General features: G+C 37.0%; 1 protein-coding gene across 13 annotated transcripts in view; it reads left to right on the top strand.

Moving 5' to 3' along the window:
- LOC307151228 (A-kinase anchoring protein 13) overlaps window positions 1-22,362 on the top strand; it is a 91,466-nt gene that overhangs the window by 57,951 nt on the left and 11,153 nt on the right. For 2 of the 13 annotated variants that reach the window (XM_079859131.1, XM_079859129.1), the window contains exons 11-32: window positions 275-603; window positions 2,310-2,357; window positions 3,272-3,331; window positions 4,638-4,824; window positions 7,550-7,646; window positions 8,140-8,262; window positions 9,830-9,872; window positions 10,125-10,239; window positions 13,139-13,301; window positions 17,206-17,273; window positions 17,578-17,641; window positions 17,739-17,889; window positions 18,145-18,254; window positions 18,377-18,523; window positions 18,659-18,906; window positions 19,021-19,146; window positions 19,305-19,422; window positions 19,509-19,760; window positions 20,557-20,633; window positions 20,885-21,066; window positions 21,630-21,712; window positions 22,024-22,200. In XM_079859131.1, the coding sequence (XP_079715257.1) occupies window positions 275-603; window positions 2,310-2,357; window positions 3,272-3,331; window positions 4,638-4,824; window positions 7,550-7,646; window positions 8,140-8,262; window positions 9,830-9,872; window positions 10,125-10,239; window positions 13,139-13,301; window positions 17,206-17,273; window positions 17,578-17,641; window positions 17,739-17,889; window positions 18,145-18,254; window positions 18,377-18,523; window positions 18,659-18,906; window positions 19,021-19,146; window positions 19,305-19,422; window positions 19,509-19,760; window positions 20,557-20,633; window positions 20,885-21,066; window positions 21,630-21,712; window positions 22,024-22,200 (2,968 nt within the window). Of the gene's footprint in view, window positions 1-274; window positions 604-2,309; window positions 2,358-3,271; window positions 3,332-4,637; window positions 4,825-7,549; window positions 7,647-8,139; window positions 8,263-9,829; window positions 9,873-10,124; window positions 10,240-13,138; window positions 13,302-17,205; window positions 17,274-17,574; window positions 17,642-17,738; window positions 17,890-18,144; window positions 18,255-18,376; window positions 18,524-18,658; window positions 18,907-19,020; window positions 19,147-19,304; window positions 19,423-19,508; window positions 19,761-20,556; window positions 20,634-20,884; window positions 21,067-21,611; window positions 21,713-22,023; window positions 22,201-22,362 lie in introns of all 13 variants that reach the window. The other 11 variants (XM_079859130.1, XM_079859128.1, XM_079859127.1 and 8 more) reach the window with 8 other exon arrangements.

Here is a 22,362-nt window from a genome sequence, read left to right as displayed (position 1 = left end):
TTGCAGGGGAAAAAAATGAGTCTGCTTGTATGTACACTGCAGATGTAAAGTTGGTACGTCATCAGCAGTCATTCGCAAAATTCACATACGCTTGTCCTAACCAGGCGCTACGTGTGATTTTCATTACATCAGGCTGGGAAGTTCAACCCACAGTGCAATTTCATTGGTCCAAAATCCCAGTCTTACTAGCTGTCTGCCAAACATCAAATGCGTTTAGATCGAAAGTGATTTTGTTTTTGCAAACTCTAATTTTCGTCCTCTTTCTCCATCAAAGGGTGAGGACAGTGTCACTCTCACCAGCGGCGTGTCCATGACCTACTCGTCCTCTACAGATGACAGCTCCAGTCTGGGGACCCCTAGCGCCATCCCTCAGGCCAGCACAGAGGCCCCTGCATCAGACACCTGTCAGGAAAATCCCACTTCTCCTGGAGCTTCACCCATTTCTAGAGAAACGGAGGAGGAAGAAAAAAAGGACTGTCTGACCGAGGTCCCTGAGCGGTCGGCCATTTTACGCACCTCCATACGATCCCTGTCTCCTTTCCGCAGGCACAGCTGGGGCCCGGGCAAAAATTCAGCAGGGGAGACAGAGATTAGTCAGCGCAGGTATGAATCTCCACAGTTTTGTGACTTAACACTGTGTACTTACGCTAGGATATGTGTACAGTTCACGTGATGTAAGTATTGTCATCATGCAGCCCAGGCTGTAGTTTTACAGTCGAAAAAGACAGACATTACAAAAACATTTTTTGTCAGCCATAATTTTTTAATAGAAATAGCACAGACACGTGTTGAGTGACTGTTTGCACACGTTAAAAAATGGAGTATACTTTGAAAGGCTTCACGTTCGTCTGTACACATACACAAAGCTTTCATGTCAAAATTGAAGTCACTTTGCGGAATGCAAACAGCATTTTTCTGTCCTCTTGAAACAGGACATTGGGGTTATGACATATTGAGGGGTTTGAACTACTCTTAAATAGCCAATTGACTTTAGTTTTACATCACAGTCTAGTGTAGTGCAAATTTAGATAATCCTATCCCTCATAAACCCAAAAAGATAGCCATTTGTAATGATGAACATAATGCAATATCTTCTTTTAGATAATTAAAAGATCATTTTAGATTGTCCTTCTGTAGTAATGGAAGCTACCTTGTTAGTTTACAAGTGGTATGCTAAGCTACCAGGCTAATCGGTTAGCGGGGCGTTGGGATAGCAGGCTAATAATGTTCCAAAACATATCGCAGTATCTAGTTCTAGAAAATAATCAAAGGTTATCAGGTAGAGGTATGCTGAGATAGCAGGCTAATCAGTTTGTGGTATTTCAAGCTCTTATTCTAATCAGATGTGTGGTATGCAAAGCTGCAGTTTGGTTTTTGTCCCATCATCTTCGCATTAGTTTTGCTTTGTGTACAGCTCTCCCCTGAGTCATTGGCAGTCTGTATGTGAATGTGTTTGTGTGTTTATGAAGGGAAATCCCTGAAGTGTGAGGGCTCTTTCCTCTGTGGGCTTTGTAAGCAGGCAGATGTTCTGTGAGAAAGAAAGAGCTGTATTTAGGTCACACAAGACTTTGTTCCTGCTAATGATAAAACAGATATCCTCTAATACTCAGAAAGACAGAAAAGAGGAACATCATGGTTAACATTATGGTTGTGTTTCTTTTCATGCTGAAGAGAACCCAATATGTCAATTTTTTCTGAAATTAATTAATTTATATCCTATAATAAACCACTATATTTTTTAATTTATTGACTTAAAATTAAGTAAAATTATTTGCCTGGAACCTTTAGGTTGTGTGTGTTTTTATATATATATATATATATATATATATATATATATATATATATATATAATATAGTTTATACAAATATAGTGGTTCGTATAAAATACAATAAACATTATGTATATTTTAAGCAAAAAAAGACTGCAAAACCAGCATAATTTCATTATATTGACTATTTTATAATTAATTTATTATATTGACCATAATTACAGCATAAAAATAAATATTTTAGAAAGTTTCGATAATTCTAATAATTGTTTATATAATTATGATTATTAAATATTTATCATTTCTATCAGAATATTAATTTATAATTATTATTAGAATAATTATCAGTTATTGGTATCATCCAAAAATGTCTGTATTGGTGCATAATATATTTGCATCTATATTTGAATGTTTTAACTCTTGTTTAATTAATCATTCTAGTAAACATTCCTAGGGCTGTCAATCATCTCATCCGCTCTTCATATTCATTTTTGTTTCATTATTTTTGTCTATCCATCTTCTCCTCATCATTTTCATCAGTTCGTCAGGAGGTGAAGTGGAGCGCAGGTCTACAGGCCATAGGAGAAGGTACCATCATCCATTTTCACTCTTTCCGCTCAGGGTCCCCATCAAACTGTTTCTGAATGGTCCATGGAAATATTTAAAATGCTATGTTATGCTGTGGGAAAAACTGTCACTAACTGATCTCATCAAAACATCCCATGAATCTTTTCGAAGTTAAACACGTTTAGTTTACAGTGTCAGTGTTATATTAACCTTGTTTCCGCCTTGGAATAAAAAAAGGCACTTGCCTATAAAAAAATCACAATTCAGACTTTTTTTTTCTCACAATTGCAAGTCTATAACTCACAATTCTGAATTTATTTCTCGCAGTTTATGTCTCGGAATTCTGAGCTTATACCTGAACTCAAAAAAATCTGAATTGTGAGATATTAACTTGGAATTGTGAGAAATAAAGTCATTGTGAATTATAAACTTGAAATTTCAGGAAATAAAATCATAATTGCGAGTTCTAGACTTGGAATTGCGTGAAATAGTCATAATTTCGACTTATCAACTTTCAATTGTGAGAAATAAAGTCAGAATTGCGAGTTTATATCACACAATTCTGACTTTTTTCAAAATTCTGCAAGAAAAAAAAGTATCGAGATTAAAAAGTCTTTGGTAAAGAAGAGTTTAAAAGATTAAAAAGAGATTAAAAAGTTGCAATTTCTTTTTTTATTATTATTTCAGTTTCCTTGCCAACTATCTGAAATAAAATAATTAAAAAAAAATATTTTAGTTTACGTTTATTTTATTTCAACTAATAAAAATGTTTTTTATGGTTTTAGTTAACTATAATAACCCTGCACGATGTATCATACAAAAAAGTTAAATGTTCAAGGGCCTCTTTTAGATCTGGTCTTTGTACTAACAAGTTTCTCTTTTGTCTTTCTATCCATCCATCCTTCCATCCTCCTTTCATGTGCTTAACAATGAAGCATGAGCTGGTGTCCTTCGGTTGTCCTGCACACAGAAAACGACGAAATAAATGAAAGAAGGTAAAAAAAAGAGGAAGTGTCTAAAATCTTTAAAGAAAACTACTTCTTGGGTAATGGTTACGGCATGAATTGCATTATGAAGCACAAATGGTGGGTTGTGTAAAGACAGAGGTGTATGTGGATGGTGTACTATGCGTTTCGTGTACTTCCTTTCTATGGTTTAGTCTTCACTCCTCTCCGGACAAACATTTGAGACCACAAACACTCTTGCAGTCACTTCCGCTTACTTCATTGTCTGAGACAGAAACGGCCACTTTCATGAATCTGTTTAGCCGAACAGTAGATTAAACTACAGCATCACAGCAGATATTTACTAATGTCAACAATGACTAACATATTGATCTGGATCTCAGAACCTGATGAGAGGTGAGATGTTTTTACTTTTGTCTTACCACATTGTCACTTTAAACGTTTCCTGTTAGAAAGAATTTCAGAACACATCACACTCAACATTATGTTGCTTTCTGAACAATTAGCTTGAAGTAAATTTCATGTTTTTTAGCATGTAGTTTAGATCTTGTACATACAGTGGTCCAAAAAACTATTGGAATACTTATACTGCACTTTAAATGATTGAATTTCATTGCATTTAATGTGGCATCTGCAAACAAATTATTCTTTTTTTCCAGAACTAACTTTTCTGAGCCATTTCAGTAATTGCTTTTAACCATTTGATCCAAAAGTAATTTTCACTGCATCTATGAAGTAACTCGCCCTCAAATTCACATTGGTCTCCAAGTAGATGTATGCACATGACACTGTAATGTTTGACAATGAGAAAGTGTCCAAATATATGTAGTCTTAATTTTAACAGTTCGTTAGACAGTGTGCTGTTTTTATAATTTAGAACTCAGCAAATAACCTTTATTGAAGTGATTGGCTTGTGCTCCTAATATATGCAATTTGGTTTGATACTTAATTGAGTGGCATTCAAACATTTTTTTTTTTTGTGTCCAAACATGTGTTTAGGTCACTGTAAAACGTTTTGCATTGTTTTTCACCGTGTGTAAAATTGCTAACCATTTCTGTGGCAGAACTTGAATGATTTTGCTTGAGAAAATGTCATGGGCTTGTTGTATAGCGTGCGTCATGGCCAGCTTTCACAGACTGAGGTCTTAATTTGCTAGTTGACTTATGCTTGTTTTCATTGTGGCTAGCAGTTTATTGTGTGTTTAAATGTCACCCACAAGAAGGTAAAAGATCTTGGGGGATTCAGTGTGTACCGTACATGTCGTCACCATCTCACCTTTTTAAAATATCTCATCCGCAAAGAGATTCAGGCATAATCACATATTTATTTCCACAGTTACAGCCTGGAAGGACTTGCAGCAGAGAAGGAAGGAAGGAAAAGTCTGATCCAGCATGTAGGGGAGGCCAGCCAGGAACCAAACTGTCCGTCAAAGCTGGACAGAGAAGAGAGAGGCTCGCTTGTGTCCCTGACTGAAGAGGAGCAGGAATCAGACCTGGGCGACTGCAGCAGTTTAGACAGTCAGGTAAAATACCATTTATGAATGGATAGATCCAGCGTTGAAACCTGATTGGTAGTACAACATTCATAGACATAGACAAAAAGCCAATATATGCACCTGTGACCACACATCAAATTAATTTTATATGAATGTAATAAAATATATTAAAACTATATTACTTGAACCATTTAAATTAATATTAATCCAAAGCGACTTACATTTAAGGAATACACCAAGCGATTCATCATGAAGAGGCAAATAAACATGAGAAGTGCTAGTAATACAAAGTTTCAGCCATCGCTCAGGATAGTACAAACATAGGGAGGAAAATTATGAGAGCATTGACAAGTAATATAATGAAGTAGATGTTTCTCTGTGATGGTACCACAAGGCACCTGTCACTTACTGACCACAGGTTCCTGGAGGGCAGAGTGGAGATAGGAGGGGCGGAGCCTGTGGCCATCATGTAGGCCAGCACCAATGTCTTCAACTTTATGCAAGCTGCTACCGGAAGCCAGTGCCGAGAGATAAACAGCGGCGTGACATGGGCTCTTTTGGGTTCGGTGAAGACCAGTCGAGCCTCTGCGTTTTGAATAATTTGAAGTGGTTTTGATTGCACATGAAGGGTGTTGCAATAGTCCAGCCTAGAAATGACAAGGACTTAGACGAGAAGTTGTGCAAACATGCATGATGTACCTACATGCTGTTGTAGCAATGTGGTCTTCGAAGGTCAGCTGGTCATCCAAAATTACCCCAAGATTCCTGGCCGAACTCGATGGGATTATTGTCGCTGAACCTAGCTGGACGGTGAAATTGTGCTGTACTGATGAAGTGACTGGATAGACGAGAAGTTTTGTCTTTGCTAAGTTGAGTTGCATGTGTTTGCATGTTCTTTCATCCATTTCATCCAAAATGTCCACCAGGCAGTCTGAGGTCTGTGCAGCTACCATGGGATCATCTGTTTGAAATGAAAAGTAGAGCTGTGTGTCATAAGCATAGCAATGGTAGAAGTAACCTGTATAATGGGTCCCAGTAATGTAGTGTATATGGAGAAGAGGAGGGGTCCAAGAACTGAACCCTGAGGTACCCCGATGACCAGTTGATGTATTTTGGATTCAAAAATCATACCTGTAAAATAAGATTCAAACCAGCAAAGTGGAGTTCCAGTAATGCCCAGTGATGAGAGGGTGGACACAAGAACCCGATGATAAAGTGTCAAAAGCTGCAGATAGCTCTAGTCAAATCACATTTATTTACATAGCGCTGACATCATGGTTTTCTCCAGAGCGGCTATATATATATATATATATATAACATAATTTTCCTATATATATATATATATATAGCCGCTCTGGAGAAAACCATGATGTCATCGTCCAGCTCAATTCAGTTCTCATATAATGGTGTCAATGCAGGCAGATCAATATTATTGTTGAATATTAAATTAAATGTTAAATTTAATGTCCCCAACTAAGCAAGCCAATGGCAACAAAAGTGAAAAAAAGGCGACAGTGGCAAGGAACCAAAACTCCATCAGGTGGCAGAATGGAGAAAGAAACCTTGGAAGAAACCAGGCTCAGTCGTGGGGCCAGTTCTCCTCTGGCCAACAAATGAGCAGTGTATGATATGATTCAGGCAGCATTATAGGTCAGATTGGATTGGAACAATCAGAATATTATCTAGTTCCATCTGGTTAAAGATCGAAGTCATCACGCCGGTATGGAGACGGGATTGTTGAGGATCAGTGCTGATGGCTGTTGTGTTGATGAGGCCTTCACAGGGGAGAGTCTAGTTGACACAATCTCTGCTGACACTTCAGGGATGCGTTGTGGTCTTGTCTAGGCGTAGGTCCTCCATCTGATCTAGATATAGACCCGGATCCGGCTGACTACATCATGTGTTGTTGTCGTGTCTAGTATAATTTTCTATGTGTATGCCAGGTTAAAGAGATGTGTTTTTAGTCTAGATTTAAACTGATAGAGTGTGTCTGCTTCCCGGACAAGGAGACTGTTCCAGTTTAGGTGCTGAATAGGAAAAGGATCTACCGCCAGCAGTCGATTTTGATATTCTAGGTATTATCAACTGGCCAGAATTTTGAGATCGCAATAGACGTGAAGGACGATAATGCTTTAAGAGCTCGCTCAAGTACTGCAGAGCTAAACCATTTAGTGCTTTGTAAATAATCAGCAATATTAAAAAATTATACAATGTTTAATAGGGAGCCAGTGCAGTGTTGACCTAGCAGCATGAGAACTGATGATTTGGAATTAGCTCTTGCAATCAGTAGAGATTCAATAACCGACAACAAGGCAGTCTCGTTTAAATCGCCACTTTTAAAACATAATTGGTTATCGTCCAGCTTTTTGTTCTGTGAAAGGAAAGATGAGACCTTATACTAAAAGATATTGGATTTTTGTATTAATTTATATTTTAGTAAGTTAATTTAAAACCATTTAAACTAACTATATTACTTTGTAGAATTTTATTTATATTTTAATATTTATCTTAATATTATAATATTGTTATTGATATAATATATTGTTTTAATTTATATTCATTTTATAAATGTATTATTCAAACCATTTAAAGTAGATTTTTTTTTATATTTTAATATTTGATCATATATTTTAAAATTTATTTATTGTTGATATGTTTATGACTATAATCAATTTCCATGAAATTTTGTAGTAATAATTTTATTGCATTTAATTACATTGATTGACTTATTTGTCATGTACGCCGCTTTCAGAAGTCCATCCATTCTGGACGAAGATGTGTCCCACCTTCACAACCCATTCTCACCAAGTCTGTCTCCATGTTGGCCATCAGTCAGAAAGACCTGGATGGTGAGTTTAAACACCCTCTCTGGTTTTCTATTCTGCGTCTCACCGTGCCACTCTGAGCTCTGCAGCACTTTAATACAAAAATGTATTTTATGTTTAAAAAGCAATTTAAATAAAGCATATAAATAAGCTTAGATCAGATGTTGCAGAGTTCAGACCGTTTCTTTTCTCTGCTGACCTCTTTTCATGCCCTTGTGGAAAGAGAAGTAGTGGAAACATTCAGTCAAATATGACCACACACTGACCACTCACTTCCTGCCAGTCATGATCTAACACACTGATTTCGTGTCCTGGGATTTTTATACTACAAAAAATGTCCTGTATCAACTGGGATTGTTGGTATTCTTCAACTCATCAGATTTGGACCTGCCGTGGTTCCCTTTCACTGTGGTGTCTCTTTAAGGGAGTGGACATTTACTGCCAGTGTATTAGCACCCAATTTTTTTATAACGCCTGCTCTGATCTTTTTTGCCCATGTGATCATGGAACCAACCAGCGATCGGACGGCCACGACCCAAGCGGCGAATCTCCTTCTCCTTCAGCATCTCGCCCTTGCTCCCCAAATCTAAAACTCTCTTTTCTATTGGCTCTTCATCCAGTGATGAGGAGGAGGCAGTCAGTAAGTAAAAGAATATCCCACAATGCCTGGCATGGCCCCTGCCCGACCCCTGCTTAATGTGAAGTGTGCCCCCTACTTCCCTTGTGTCACTAAGTTATTGATCAGACTGGCTCCTTAAATTATATTCTAAAACACCTATTCAATATAATTTTTTTATTTAATTATTTTTTTAAATTGTCCCATGTGTTGAGTGAATCACTTTTATGACAGTGTTGAGTTATTGATCTGCCTAAAACTTTCTAGATGGATTTATCTAACCTATGGGTTATAAAAAATGGTAGAAAATTAACACTGATTGACTGAAGTGCCGAAATAATAAAATGTTTATTTTTTTAAATTCTCTACGCAATAACTTAATGAACTTTGTGTATAATGTGCATGTTGTCTGGTGATGCATTTATTGCACCTTTAAATTACTTTTTGATCAAAACTTTGAAGAGAATCTTGCTGAGTGGGTTAAAGTTAGTTAAGTTGTTGACAAGTTTATAACTAGCTTTCTGAATTATAATACATCTGGTTTACTGGCACAGATATTCACAGTACTTCACCCCCTTGAGTACTGTGGTGGTTTGTTACCGCCGCAGTAATGCAACTACGCTCATTAAGTATGTGCAGCGGAAGCGCGTGCTTGCGATGCATTTGCCAAGAATCCTTCATAGTCTCACGTCTGACAGAAAAATGGTATTTTAGTAAGCACATTCTTTTACTCAAGTCATTCCTGCGGATTATTGGACGGATGTCACGGATAGCGGGTCTCCCGAATGAGACATTGCCACGTCTGTATAGTTTCTTTCCATTGGCTCCATCTCTCGCCATGTCTTTCAAAGTCATTCAAATCCACATAAACACATTTCATAGCACTGCTTTTAGATTTCACAGCTGCTTAGAGTTCCTTGTAAAAAGAAATGTCTAGATAGCCAAAAAGGCATATAAAGCTTTCACCTGAACATGGCAATTCCAAGCAAATATAGGCTTGCATCAATGGTTTGTACAGCATTTTTTTTTTTTTTTTATTATATTTAAAATGTGAAGCTTAATTGTTTAGATATACATTACATTTTATATCTTAATATGCAGTGTAAATTATACTGACCCTACAGGCTAAAGCAGTAACTGTCAACAGTAGAACTAAGAAAAAATATAATATATACTATATATTATATTTAATATATTTTTTTACTCTTTTTTTTCTTGATCTGTACATAGCTGAGCCAAACCCATCTGTCAGAGGTATCATAAACAACCTACTGTACAAACACAGTGTAATAGTTTACTATAGAAGGCAAAAACAATATAAGCAAGTTTCTCCAGTCTTTCCAAAACATGATTAGTCATTTCATCTTTAACAGTTTTTGTGGTTGCAGAACAATGGATGCTTTTTCAATGTTGTATAAATGTGCCATTTCGCTTGAAAATTTGCCTCACTTTGTTCTCTGCAGGGCTGTGCCTTAGAGTCTATAAATACCACAAAACTGCTTGTGTAATTTCTTTTGTACAAGTACAGAACTCCAGAGAATCACAGCAAAGTGATTAATAATGTCAATCGATTGTTTTTGTCTCGTTTCAGGATTGGGCTCGTTCACAGGTACATCAGGATCATTAGAGTACAGGTATGACACCTGCATCACATGCTAATAGTGTTAACGTGTATATATTTTAAAATGTAATATAATCTAATTACAAGTATATCATTTTTGGATTCTGATTATGTAATCCAGATTACAGTTAATACCCAGCACTGTAAATGAAACCAAGAAATGTTGTATCAGACTCAAAACACATGTATAACTACTAGGCCACAGCTCCAACAATATTGTCAGTTTCAGATTTCCCCCTTTTATGTTCCCTTTTGTCTCATTCAGTATATCAGAAGAGGATCCAGGTCCGTTACGGAGTGACAGTGAAGGCAAAGTTGTAGGAACCAAAGTGAGCAGGACATTTAGTTACCTCAAGAGCAAGATGAGCAAGAAGAGCAAGGTTGGTATATAATGGATTAGAGGTTAGGGTTTGCTTAGGATATATATATATATATTTGCTGTGTGTCAGATCTCATAAGTGGAAACAGATGTCATCATTTATTATGGCACATCTCATTCTGAGATAATGCAGCATGCACCTGCTATTTAACTTTGAGGTTTTCTGTGGTTCCTGTAGATGATGAGGTCTCTGATGGTGTGAAAGCGTTCAGCAACCCCTGCACTATCTGAGGATGTTATATGTTTGCAGGTTGCTCTTGTGCAGGCAACTTTGTGCACTCTTTGTCTGTGTAAGGGCTCACAGTAGGGAAGTTCAACAGGATGTAGAAGCAAGCTGTGGTCTCTATATGGCTCTGTTTAAATATACCCTCTCACTGGAACACAGGCTTTACAGCTTCTGAAATTCTGTGAAAACAAATACATGTTAAAATCTATTACCACACAGTTTCAGAGAACCTTAATGACATATTTTAGTTGTCTACTTGAACCAGCCGGGCCACCATATATGGTTTAGTTCTTTAGATATGATTACTTAGGAGACTAAAGAATACCACAGCCTTGACTTATGCTTAACCATATGCTTTTGGTAACTAGGTCAGTGATGTAGACAGGAAATGCATTTCAATTTTTTGTTGTCACATTGTCTCCCTGGGTCTAAATTAATTGGAATTTAGATTTAGATCGAATGGGCAACACAAAGCAAACAAACAAGCTGTCTCATGTACTAGGGAAGGTCTTCGGTAAAAGGAAGTGCACTGTGTCTTTAAGTTGAGCCCAAATGTGAAAGACGACAGAACTGCAGCAGTCACTTCCTCTGGCTGACTCGCCTGCACTCCGTCATGGGAACTTGTGTGTTTGTGTAGACAGATACAACCTCATCTGCTATACCTTCAGGCCAGTGCACTCACTGGCTACTAGCATCTGGGATGTCTATGTTGTGTCGTAGGTTTTTACCGCAGGGGCGGTCACTGAAGATCAAGAATACTGGTGGTCTGGGTGAGGTAGGACTGTGATACCAAATATTGTTACTGTTATACTGTTCTTGTTATAAGTCTTTTTCATCATGAACATTGAAGAGAGACATTTGTTTGATGTACAGTAGGGGTGTTTGTGAATATTATGTTTAGAGGTTTGATGTAAAAATTATTTAATTGACTTTGCAACTTGTTTTAACTTTTTTTTTATGTGCTGAGATCATCGTTTCATCCCAGTTGAGAAATACTTGAATTACTTCTGTTGGTTTTTTGTTTTTTATTGTTGGACTTATTGTTGGCTTTGACACGTTTTTACAATTTAGGCTTGTTTAAACTCTTTGGGAAGTGCATTTTGACCCTCTTCCTTCCAATACAATTTTTAGCCGAATTACTTTTTCTAATGTTGTGATATTAAGCCACCCGACCATACTCATTGCCATACTAGTTCAATAAATTTGCACAAAATTTTTGCTTATTTAGCAGGTTTGGGATACTAAGAATTAGGTTATCAGACACCTTTTAATCCTTTTGAGTATTTTTTTTTTTTTTTTGCTTGCTGTGATCATAATCTTGGTACAGTACTGTTTGCTGTTGGAGCAGATCAGACAGGATTTTGTAATCAGGGTGGTCTGTATAAATTGCCACAATCCGTGGTTTGTGGTTCCACTTGAGATATATTTTTCTCAAGTGCATTACTGTAATTGGCTGTGGTTTTGACACATCATGCGCTGTCAGAGAAACAAGAAGGATGGGTGGGGGGAGGTGAATGGATGGGTGAATGGTTGGGTGAATGGATGCATGGATAGGTGGGTGATAGATAGATGGATTGATGGATGGCTGGATGGATGGCTGGATGGATGGATGGATGGATGGATGGGTGGATGGATGGGTATATAGATGTATGTGTGGATGGATGGATGGATGGATGGATAGGTGGGTAGATAGATGTATGTGTGGGTGGGTGGATAGGTGGGTAGATAGATGTATGTGTGGATGGATGGATAGATGGATGGATGGATGGATGGATGGATGGATGGATGGTTGGATGAATGGATGGATGGATGGATGGATGGATGGATGGATGGATGGATGGATGGATAGATGGGTGGGTGGATAGGTGGGTGGGTGGATAGGTGGGTAGATAGATGTATGTGTGGGTGGATGGATGGATGGATGGATGGGTGGATAGGTGGGTAGATAGATGTATGTGTGGGTGGGTGGATAGGTGGGTAGATAGATGTATGTATGGATGGATAGATGGGTGAATGGATGGGTGAATGGATGCATGGATGGATGCATGGATAGGTTGGTGATAGATGGATTGATGGATGGATAGGTGGGTAGATAGATGTGTGGATGGATGGATGGATGGATGGATGGATGGATGGATGGATGGATGGATGGATGGATGGATGGATGGAATGGTGGGTGGAGGGATTGGTGGATGCATGGATGGATGGATGGATAGGTAGGTGGGTAGATGGATGGATGGATGTATAGGTGGATGGATGTATAGGTGGATGGATGGATGTATAGGTGGGTGGATGAATGGATGATACAGTAGGTAGATATGGTATATATTGATAAAGTAGCGATGGATACATGTGCAAGAGATGTTGAGAATGTATTGAAGTGTGTTTCATCCCTGCAGTTGGAGATGAAAGATGAAAATGAATGAAAGTATTGATTGTGGAGCTGATGAGGTTTCTCCTCTGATGGATGCTCAGTAGTGGTCTGCTGACACTGTGAGTTTTATGATGGATGTGCCTCGCTCCCATTTAATCTCACATCTGTGTCGGGACCCCGCTGTAATTGAGTCTAATGCACCGCTCTGACTGTCTGCCAGCTGCTGTAATGCTGAAAGCACTGTACATCACACAACTACACTTACAGTTATTTATTCACCTTTTGTTTTGTATTTTGCAGGAGAAGGAGAAAGATAAGAATAAGGAGCGTGATAAAGATGCCAAAGACAAGGAGAGGAGATCCTCAAATGGGCATCTCTTCACTGCCATCATGGCAATACCCACAATCCTCTGCCATCAGTGCAACAAACCCATCAACACTAAAGATGCTTTCCTCTGCACCAGTAAGAGCACATCCCTTATTATAGCGTGTAGAACTCTTTTCTTCTCTATAATCCTCTTTACTATTCTAAACTCTATTGTCTACTCTTCTTTTCTGTTTTATATTCTTCTATCTTATCCTCTTCAATACTCTTCTTTAGTTCTTTACTGTTTATTCAAAAACTATTTTAATCTTTTGCACTCTTTCCTTTATGCTCTTCTTTATTCTTCTATTGTACTCTAAATTCTACTCATCTACTATGTCTACAGCTTCTACTCTTCTTTTCTATTGAATAGTCTACTCTTATACCCTACTGTTCTATAATTCTATTCCAATCTTTTCTACACTTCATACTTTACACTTATCCTCTTTACTTGTTCCTTCTGTTCTATATTCTGCTCTCTACTCTATTCTGCATTATATACTCAACTCTATACATACTATACTCTTTATTCTGTTCTATACACTCTACTCTTGTTACTATTCTGTACTTCATCTATTACTCTATTCTAGTTTGTACTCTTTTTCTGTGTTCTACATTCTATACTATTCCATTACACTCTTATTTCATAGTTTCCCTACTTGGGGTCATGACTTTTCTAAATGTGTGGAAAAAATAACTTGCTTAAATCAAAGGAGAAAGAATTCTTTATTTTTCAGTTGACTCTTCTGAAAATATTTTAAATGAAGACAGACCAGATCTAGTTTTAGATAAAATTTAAACCTTTTTAATCTCTTTCTCGACATGAATTTAGCCAGGGTAGCTGGCATGGCGTTAAACTATTAACAAACAAAGGAAAGTGACAGGATGAATAAAACTTTATTCTAAACTTCATACGAATAATATTCACATTGCTAAAATCACTCCTGATATAACACTCCTGAACAAAGAGGAAAACGCATGCAATTTGATATGATAATAATAATATTAAACTCAATACAGATAAAGGTTCCTTCTGTTTTATTCAAATTTATTTGGATCGCTATCAGTTGTGTTTTATATTAAATTAAATGTGTGCAAGAACAAAACGTTGTTAAAATACTGTGTTGTTCTACTCTTTGCACTCGTTCCGCTTTCTTTTGTTTTGCCATAGGCTGGTGTCTTTTTTTGGCACTTCCTTCTTTACTGACATTTGCAGTGCAGCCGTGTGCTTCAGAATTTAATTTACCGCTGCGAAAGTTTTTTATTTTTGCAAAGGCTTGCATCGCAGGAGATTCACACAGGAAGTGGGTTAAATAAATTCAATCCATAGAGAAATTGCCTACAGATTGTCTCTAGAAATAACAACGCTATTTTAATTAGAGCGTCTGCCTTTGCGTTCTTATTTTTGATTATAAGCCACAGGTTTCTAGAGAGACAATGTTGTGTACAATATGTGTGGAGAATTGGGTTGATATGCGTTTCAAAATGAGTACATTTTTAAAGAAATGAAGGGGGAAAAATGGAGTCAGGATCATGGCTATCTGCCCAGTCTGGCATTACACAATGTTGCATCACTCTGTCGCTCCACCCGCACACAGCTGGCGAGGTTCAGCTCTGCACTGAGACCAGTCAGTGCACTGGAACATCCGCCGTACTGTAGCGCTCTGTTTATTGTTCTCAGAGGATGTGCTGGCAGACTCATTACCGTTTCCTCTCATTTCCCAAAAGTGACTGACACTAACATTTTTTGTTGATGCTGGTTTGATATTATCTCTGAAAGTCTGGTCACAAAATAGATTAAGCATTTTTTTAATGGGTAATATTTGTGTGTGTGGTAATTATTTAAAGACATTATTATTACAATTAAAAAAATTAAATAAAAAAATAATTTAAAAAATTGCCTTGAATTTTACATTCTTGGATATGTGCAAAAATGCTTATTTAAAAAAAAAAAAAAAAAAAAAAAAAAAAATATATATATATATATATATATATATATATATATATATATACAGCTCGCCAGCTGTGTGCGGGTGGAGCGACAAATAAATATAAATATATAAAAAAAAAGTATATATTATAAATATAAATATATTATATATATATATATAGGTTGCCTGAAAAGAAATTACTTTTCTGATGATGTCATCAAGGCCATGTAGGCGGGTAAAAATCAGTAACCAGATCTCTAAAAGCCTTGTCACAAAATAGATAAAGCATTTTTTTAGTGGGTAATGTTTTTTGTGTGTGGTTATTATTTAAAGACATTATTATAATGAAAAAAAAAATGTAAAAATTTATTTTTTAAATTGTCTTGAATTTTACATTCTTGGATATGTGCAAAACTGCATATTTGTATTTTTTTTTATTTTTTTTTTACATATGGGTTGCCTGAAAGGAAATTATTTTTCTGATGACGTCATCAAGGCCATGTAGGCGGGTAAAACATATATTATTATTAACCATTAATATAGATCTCTAAAAGTCTTGTCACAAAATAGATGAAGCATTTTTTTAGTGGGTAATGTTTTTGTGTGTGGTAATTTATTTCAAGACATTATTATTATAATTAAAAAAAATTATTAAAAAAATTGCCTTGCATTTTACATTCTTGGATATGTGCGAAGCTGCATATTTGTTTTGAATATGGGTTGTCTGAAAAGAAATCACTTTTCTGTTGAGGTCATCAAGGCCATGTTGGCAGGTAAAAAAATATTATTAACCATTAATGTCATAGCATGACTTTCACTGCAAATTCATTTTGAAAAGTTACTTCATTTCTTCCAACTCAATAATCTATTTTACCATTCAAAATACAGTAAAAACAGTAATATTGTGAAATATTACTATTTAAAATAGCTGTTTTCTGTTTTAATACGGTTTAAAATGTCATTTTCAGCAGCCATGAATCGAGTTTTCAGTCACATGATCTTTCAGTAATTATTCTAATATGCTGATTTGATGATAATGAAACATTTATTATTATCAATGTTGAAAGTGGTGCTGCTGCTGCTGCTTAATATTTTTGTGGAAACAGTGATATATATTTAATGAATAGAAAGTTCAATAGAACAGCATTTATTTGAAACGATTTGAAACCGCGTAAGTGTCTTTACTGTCACTTTTGATCTGTTTAATTGTCCTTGCTGAATAAAATGATTCATTGTATCATTAACCAAAAAAAATTACTGACTCCACACTAGTGTATGCTTGTTTTCTTACAAAATAGTCACTTTCCGTGACTGTGTGGGGTTTGCTTTTGTGTAGGAGTGGGGAAAGTTGTGAGCTTGCAGGGAAAATATCATAATCTCTACGCCCTCGGACATGTAGGTAGTTGTAGGTCTAGCAGCCCTTGATGCCATCATACACAAAATCTCGTTTGTGGTTTTGTTTTTTAAAGCTTGTAAATCTCTTTTGGGTGTGTCTAACTCTGCTGTAGTTTTGTGGTCATGAGGTGCAAAGTACACAGTTAAAGAAAGGCAAAAGAACCATCTGTGCAGGTATGTTTTGACTGAGGATTAGCAGCATGAAAGTTAGCGTTTTTGTTTAGCATTACATTGATAGTAAATCTGCATAACATCAAATCGGTCATACATTTGAAATAGCCAGTCGCTTATTACATATTGTTTCTGAATTTAAATTCAAATTAACTTCTGAAACTTACAATTTTAGCTTGTTTTCATAGAGAAAATGAGTATAAACAATGACTCAACCGAAGTGTTTATAGCTAAATTTGTGGTAAACATCAGCTGTTTGGCAGAGGTGGAGACACGCAGGAAAGGACTAATCTCACTCTCTCCTACACGAACGGGGAAGCAGGAAATGGCACAGTCTTAGTATTTTGCCACTTTTTTCCATATGTTTATTCCGTTTACTGCTATTTTACAGCTTAAGGCTCATTCTATCTGCTTTTGAATGAGATCAAGTGGAATATTGCTTTAAACTGATGGATTAAGGCATTTGCATTCAGGACTGACCGTATGGTTTGTGTGTTTGTTTTCAGATTGCAATACACATGTCCACAAAGGTTGCAGAGAAAGTCTTCCTGTTTGTGCTAAGGTCAAAATGAAGGTAATTCATTGACTTTTATGTTGGATCTCATATGACTGTCATAAACAGGACTATTGTGTTTATACGTTTCTTTGTTGTATTCAAATGATGGTCGTTCTATGACCAAAACTGTAGGAATAATATGACGAAAGAGAATGTTTAACCAAAAAATAAAGATTATGTCAGTGTTTACAGTGCTCATATCTTTCCAAACCTGTATGATGTTATTCATAAAAGTATGGCTTGAGTGTTATTACAGAACTTTCATTTTTTAATCACCTATTTCGTTATAAAAAATGAAAGGTTAAAATATTTCTTTCAGCAGCAAAAACAGCAGCAGACCGTTCCTGATTCTGCCTCGACGCCTGGTGTCACTCTTCGGAGTAAAAGTAAATTCCTCACACAATCATGTATTTCTTTGTTTTATGTATTTCACCTGTATTTGTATCATTCAAAAATATGACAATTTGTTGTTGATCTGTTTAGCCCTCCCGGCACGGGAACGTCCATGGTCCGCCATTTCTGTTCCTGATGACCAACCCGCTCCTCTCGCCCCTCCTCGGAAAAGCCCCAGCAGTATCATGTCTTTCAACAGCAACCCGCTGTCCAAGAGCATGTCCATTAATAACATCGCAGGGTCAGTGCCGTTGCTAACTGAAAACACACAGATGTTTTTAGATTTAATATTGAAATTGCTCTTAAAATCACATGTTTGCCTCTTTGTTTATTCTTGGAGACCTACAGTATTTCATCTATTTTAGTTTATTCTTTACCGTTGCATTTAATTCATCATTATTAAACCTTTAAGAATTGTATAGTCATGGTTTTATGTAATCAGTAAGGCTTTAAATCATGCAGTTTACAATATATCTTCTGCTCTTTGTACATTCAGACAAATGGAAGACCCTCCTCTAAAGACTTTGAAGTTTCTGTCCCAGTCTACCGACTCCCTTCACAAGACCAGTAAAGTCACCGAATCCACGGAATCTCTTACCGATGAGGGTAAGTCTCTTCATCTTGTACTGGAATCATTACTAACATTACTAGAGGAAAGGCCCCTCTTGAGTCCAGTCAAGTTATTGAATATTTACAGTAAGGTCATTCATAATAAATTTGTACGGCAGGTACAGAGATGATGGACAATCAGTTGATGGGAGAATTTGAAGCTGACACCAAAGAGCTGGAGGCAGATTCTTGGAGCTTTACGGTAGACAAGAAATTCCTGAAAACACTTAAAAAGGATGTTATCAAGAGGCAAGATGTCATCTACGGTAAGAATAACAGCAGACCCTCCCAAGAAGCTTCTGCTTTCACTTTCAAACCTTGTGAGAAATGGACAAATTCACAAGGTCATTAACACACTTGTAAGGTCATGTGGTAAAGTTTCTTCCCCCTTTCATTATCAGAGCTCATCCAGACGGAAATGCACCACGTGAGGACCTTGAAGATCATGGCTGATGTTTACAGTAAAGGACTACTGAGAGAGGTTCAATTGGAGGTCCAGACTGTAGAGAAGATGTTTCCCATGTTAGAAGAAGTTCTGGACCTGCACACACAGTTCTTCTCACACCTGCTCGAAAGGAAGAAAGAGTCAGGGAGCCATGAAGAGGGCGGCTTTGTTATCCAAAAGATTGGCGACATTCTGGTCTCTCAGGTAGGATTAGGCTCAAACCTGTGGTGGAGCATCTGTAGAAAGGCATTGATTTGTAATGTCTGGAGCATTTAGTACAAGTAACGTACAATTTTTACACTCTTTATACCTCCGTAGTTCTCGGGTTCCAGTGCCGACAGAATGAAGAAAGTCTATGGGAAGTTCTGCAGCAGACACAATGAAGCTGTGAACTTCTACAAGGAGCTTCACACCAAAGACAAACGTTTTCAAGCTTTCATCAAGGTAGCATCTCAAATTATTTTGCCTATGCACATTTCTCAAATAGACAAAAATGTTTCTAAAAGTAGCCGAAAGCGTTTAATCTATCCCTTCTTTTGTTTCTTTCTCAAGACTCTAAAATGGAACCGCTTCCATGTTTTACATCTGTTTCTATTTTCCAGAAAAAGATGAGCAGCCCTGCTGTCCGACGGCTAAGCATTCCTGAGTGTATATTGTTAGTCACACAAAGAATCACAAAGTATCCTGTGTTACTACAGAGAATACTGCAGCACACGAAAGGTACAACTACTTACTATAGTAATCAGGCTATTTTAATACCCTTATTTGTGGTGCTCCAGGTAATATTGTTTCATGTTTCACAACAGAAAATGAGGAGGACCATGCAGACATAAGCCAAAGCCTGAGGTTGCTAAAAGAGGTGATTGCTGCTGTTGACAATAAAGTGAATGAGCATGAGAAGAAAAAGAAGCTAAAGGAAGTGTACAGCCGGACGGACAGCAAGTCCATCATGAGAATGAAAAGCGGGCAGATGTTTGCCAGAGAGGATCTGTTACGTGGGCAGAAGTTAATTCACGACGGGTCGCTACAGCTCAAGAATACAGCCGGCAGGCTCAAGGGTGAGAACCAGTGCAATGGGTTCATTGGTGAACGAATATATCAGCAGATAAAAAGAAGTTAGAAACAACTCAGAACACTGCGACCACATAGCAACACCTTGGCAACCACCTACAACACCTTGGCAACTACATAACAGAAACAACATGATAAAACCCACTCATAACACCTTAGCAACACCCTGGCAACCACCTACAATGCCCCAGCAATTACGTACAACAACAACAACATGCTAAAAATACTCTTAGAACACCTTGGCAACCACATAGCAATGCACTGGCAACCACTCGCAACACCATGACAACCACATAACAACAGCAACATGTTAAAAACCACTTGGAACGCATTAGCAACCACATGGCAACACCCTGGTAACAGCAAACGCAGAAACAAAACAAGCTATACACATTACCATATGATTAACAACCACCTGGCAACCACCTTCGAGACTTTAGCAATCACATAACAATAACAACACACTAAATAAAAACTCAGAACACCTTAGAAACCGCCTATTAATGCCCTGGAAACCAATCACACCACCTTGGCAACCATGTAACAAACAGCTACATGCTAAAAACTACCCATACACTTTAGCAACTACATAACACCATAGCACTAACTCTCAATAACACAGCAACCTTATTCAGTCTAGTTATTCAGTTCAAAATACAGAAAAAATATTAAAAAACCTTGACATTTCACTGACAGAGCGCAGTCATGTCTATCACCACAGAAACACACACCCACACTAACACAAACATGGCCTGTTTTTAAATCTGATGTGTTCTTCTCCAGATGTCCAGGCTCTGCTGCTGAAGGATGTGATTGTGTTCCTGCAGGAGAAAGATCAGAAGTACATATTCGCCTCTTTGGTATGTTTATCTTTAGGACTCTTCTTGTGACTCCCATAACAGTGTTCATCAGTAATACATATTTATATTACACTTTGTTGTTTGGATGCTGATCCAAACAAACTAGTATTGTGTAATGTCTCTGCTGCTCTGTCAGTGCTGGTTTTAATTGGAACATTGCCGTATCAAGGTCTTTGGCACTTTCTTATTGTGGCCTATGACCTCACTATGGTTTTCTACTCTCATCTCATCTTCTTGTTCTCCACTCTCAGGACCAGCGCTCCACCGTCATCTCTCTGCAGAAACTCATCTTGAGGGAAGTAGCCAATGAGGAGAAAGGTCTGTTCCTCATCACGGCCGGCATTGAGAAGCCTGAGATGGTAGAGGTGTATGCAAGCTCCAAAGAGGAGAGGAACACGTGGATGCAGCTCATTCAAGAGGCCATGCAGTCAATGTGAGTCTTTGAATATATACACAATTTATATATATATATATGTGTGTGTGTGTGTGTGTGTGTGTGTGTGTGTGTGTGTGTGTGTGTGTGTGTATATATATGTATGTGTGTGTGATATGTATGTATGTATGTATATATATATATATATATATATATATATATATATATATATATATATATATATATATATATATATATACATACATACATACATACATACATACATACATACATACATACATACATACATACATACATACATACATACATACACACATATACATATCACACACACATATACATATCACACACACATATACATATCACACACACATATACATATCACACACACATATACATATCACACACACATACATATATATATATATATATATATATATATATACATACATAGTAATGCACTGTTTGGGGGTTTTATGTTTAATATATTTAGATAAAATAATGTAAATGATAAGTAAAAATAATTGTGACCAAAGACACTTTAAACTTCACAATTTGTGAGAGCTGGTAGTCTTTCTTTACAGACTCTCAATTTCCTCCAGGGAGCGAGATGATGATGAAGGTGTGCCTAGTGAAAACGAAGAGGACAGAAGACTTCACGAAATCAAAGTCAAGGAGTTGAGAGGTACAGAATTCCATCTCCCTTTATTTTTTTACTTTTTTTGTTGCCATGACATTCTTTCCAATTGAAAGTCTTAAATTAATGGACTTTTCTATTGAATACAGTATTTCATTGTATAATATTTAATTGACAAGAAATTGCTCTTTATGAGTGCAGTCTGTTTACAATTTAACAAAACATTGTGGTGAATAGAATGACTGAAAAACTCATGAAAATGAATGGTTCAGAGGAATGTAAACTGCTATTTGCTCCCAAAATGAATGATGAAGTGAATCTTTGGTTGCTCATCCTAAAATGAACAACTGTCTTTACAGATCAGCTGCACAAGAAGGATGAGCAAATCTTGAATTTACTGGAGGAGAAAGTGAAGTTGTTCAGGGACATGTGTGACGTACCCGACGAGACCGGCCTCCACAACAGAATGCTCTTCAGGGCCACGCCCGATGACATCACCAAAGGGGAACCAATCATGAACGAGGCTCTGAAGGAAGGTGAGACAACTACACTGTAAAAAAAAATATTGTTGGCTTAACTTAAAAAAGTAAGTTACCTGGTTGCCTTAATTTTGAGTTCATTGAAATTAAAAAATTGGGTTAATACAATAAAGTAGATTGGTTTAATAAACAGAAATTCAAAATATGATGTTATCTGAG

Source organism: Squalius cephalus, assembly GCF_949319135.1.
Source record: "Squalius cephalus genome assembly, chromosome: 23".
NCBI lineage: Eukaryota > Metazoa > Chordata > Actinopteri > Cypriniformes > Leuciscidae > Squalius > Squalius cephalus.
Note: the sequence above shows the minus strand (reverse complement) of the source record. Positions and strands in the feature narration are given on the sequence as shown.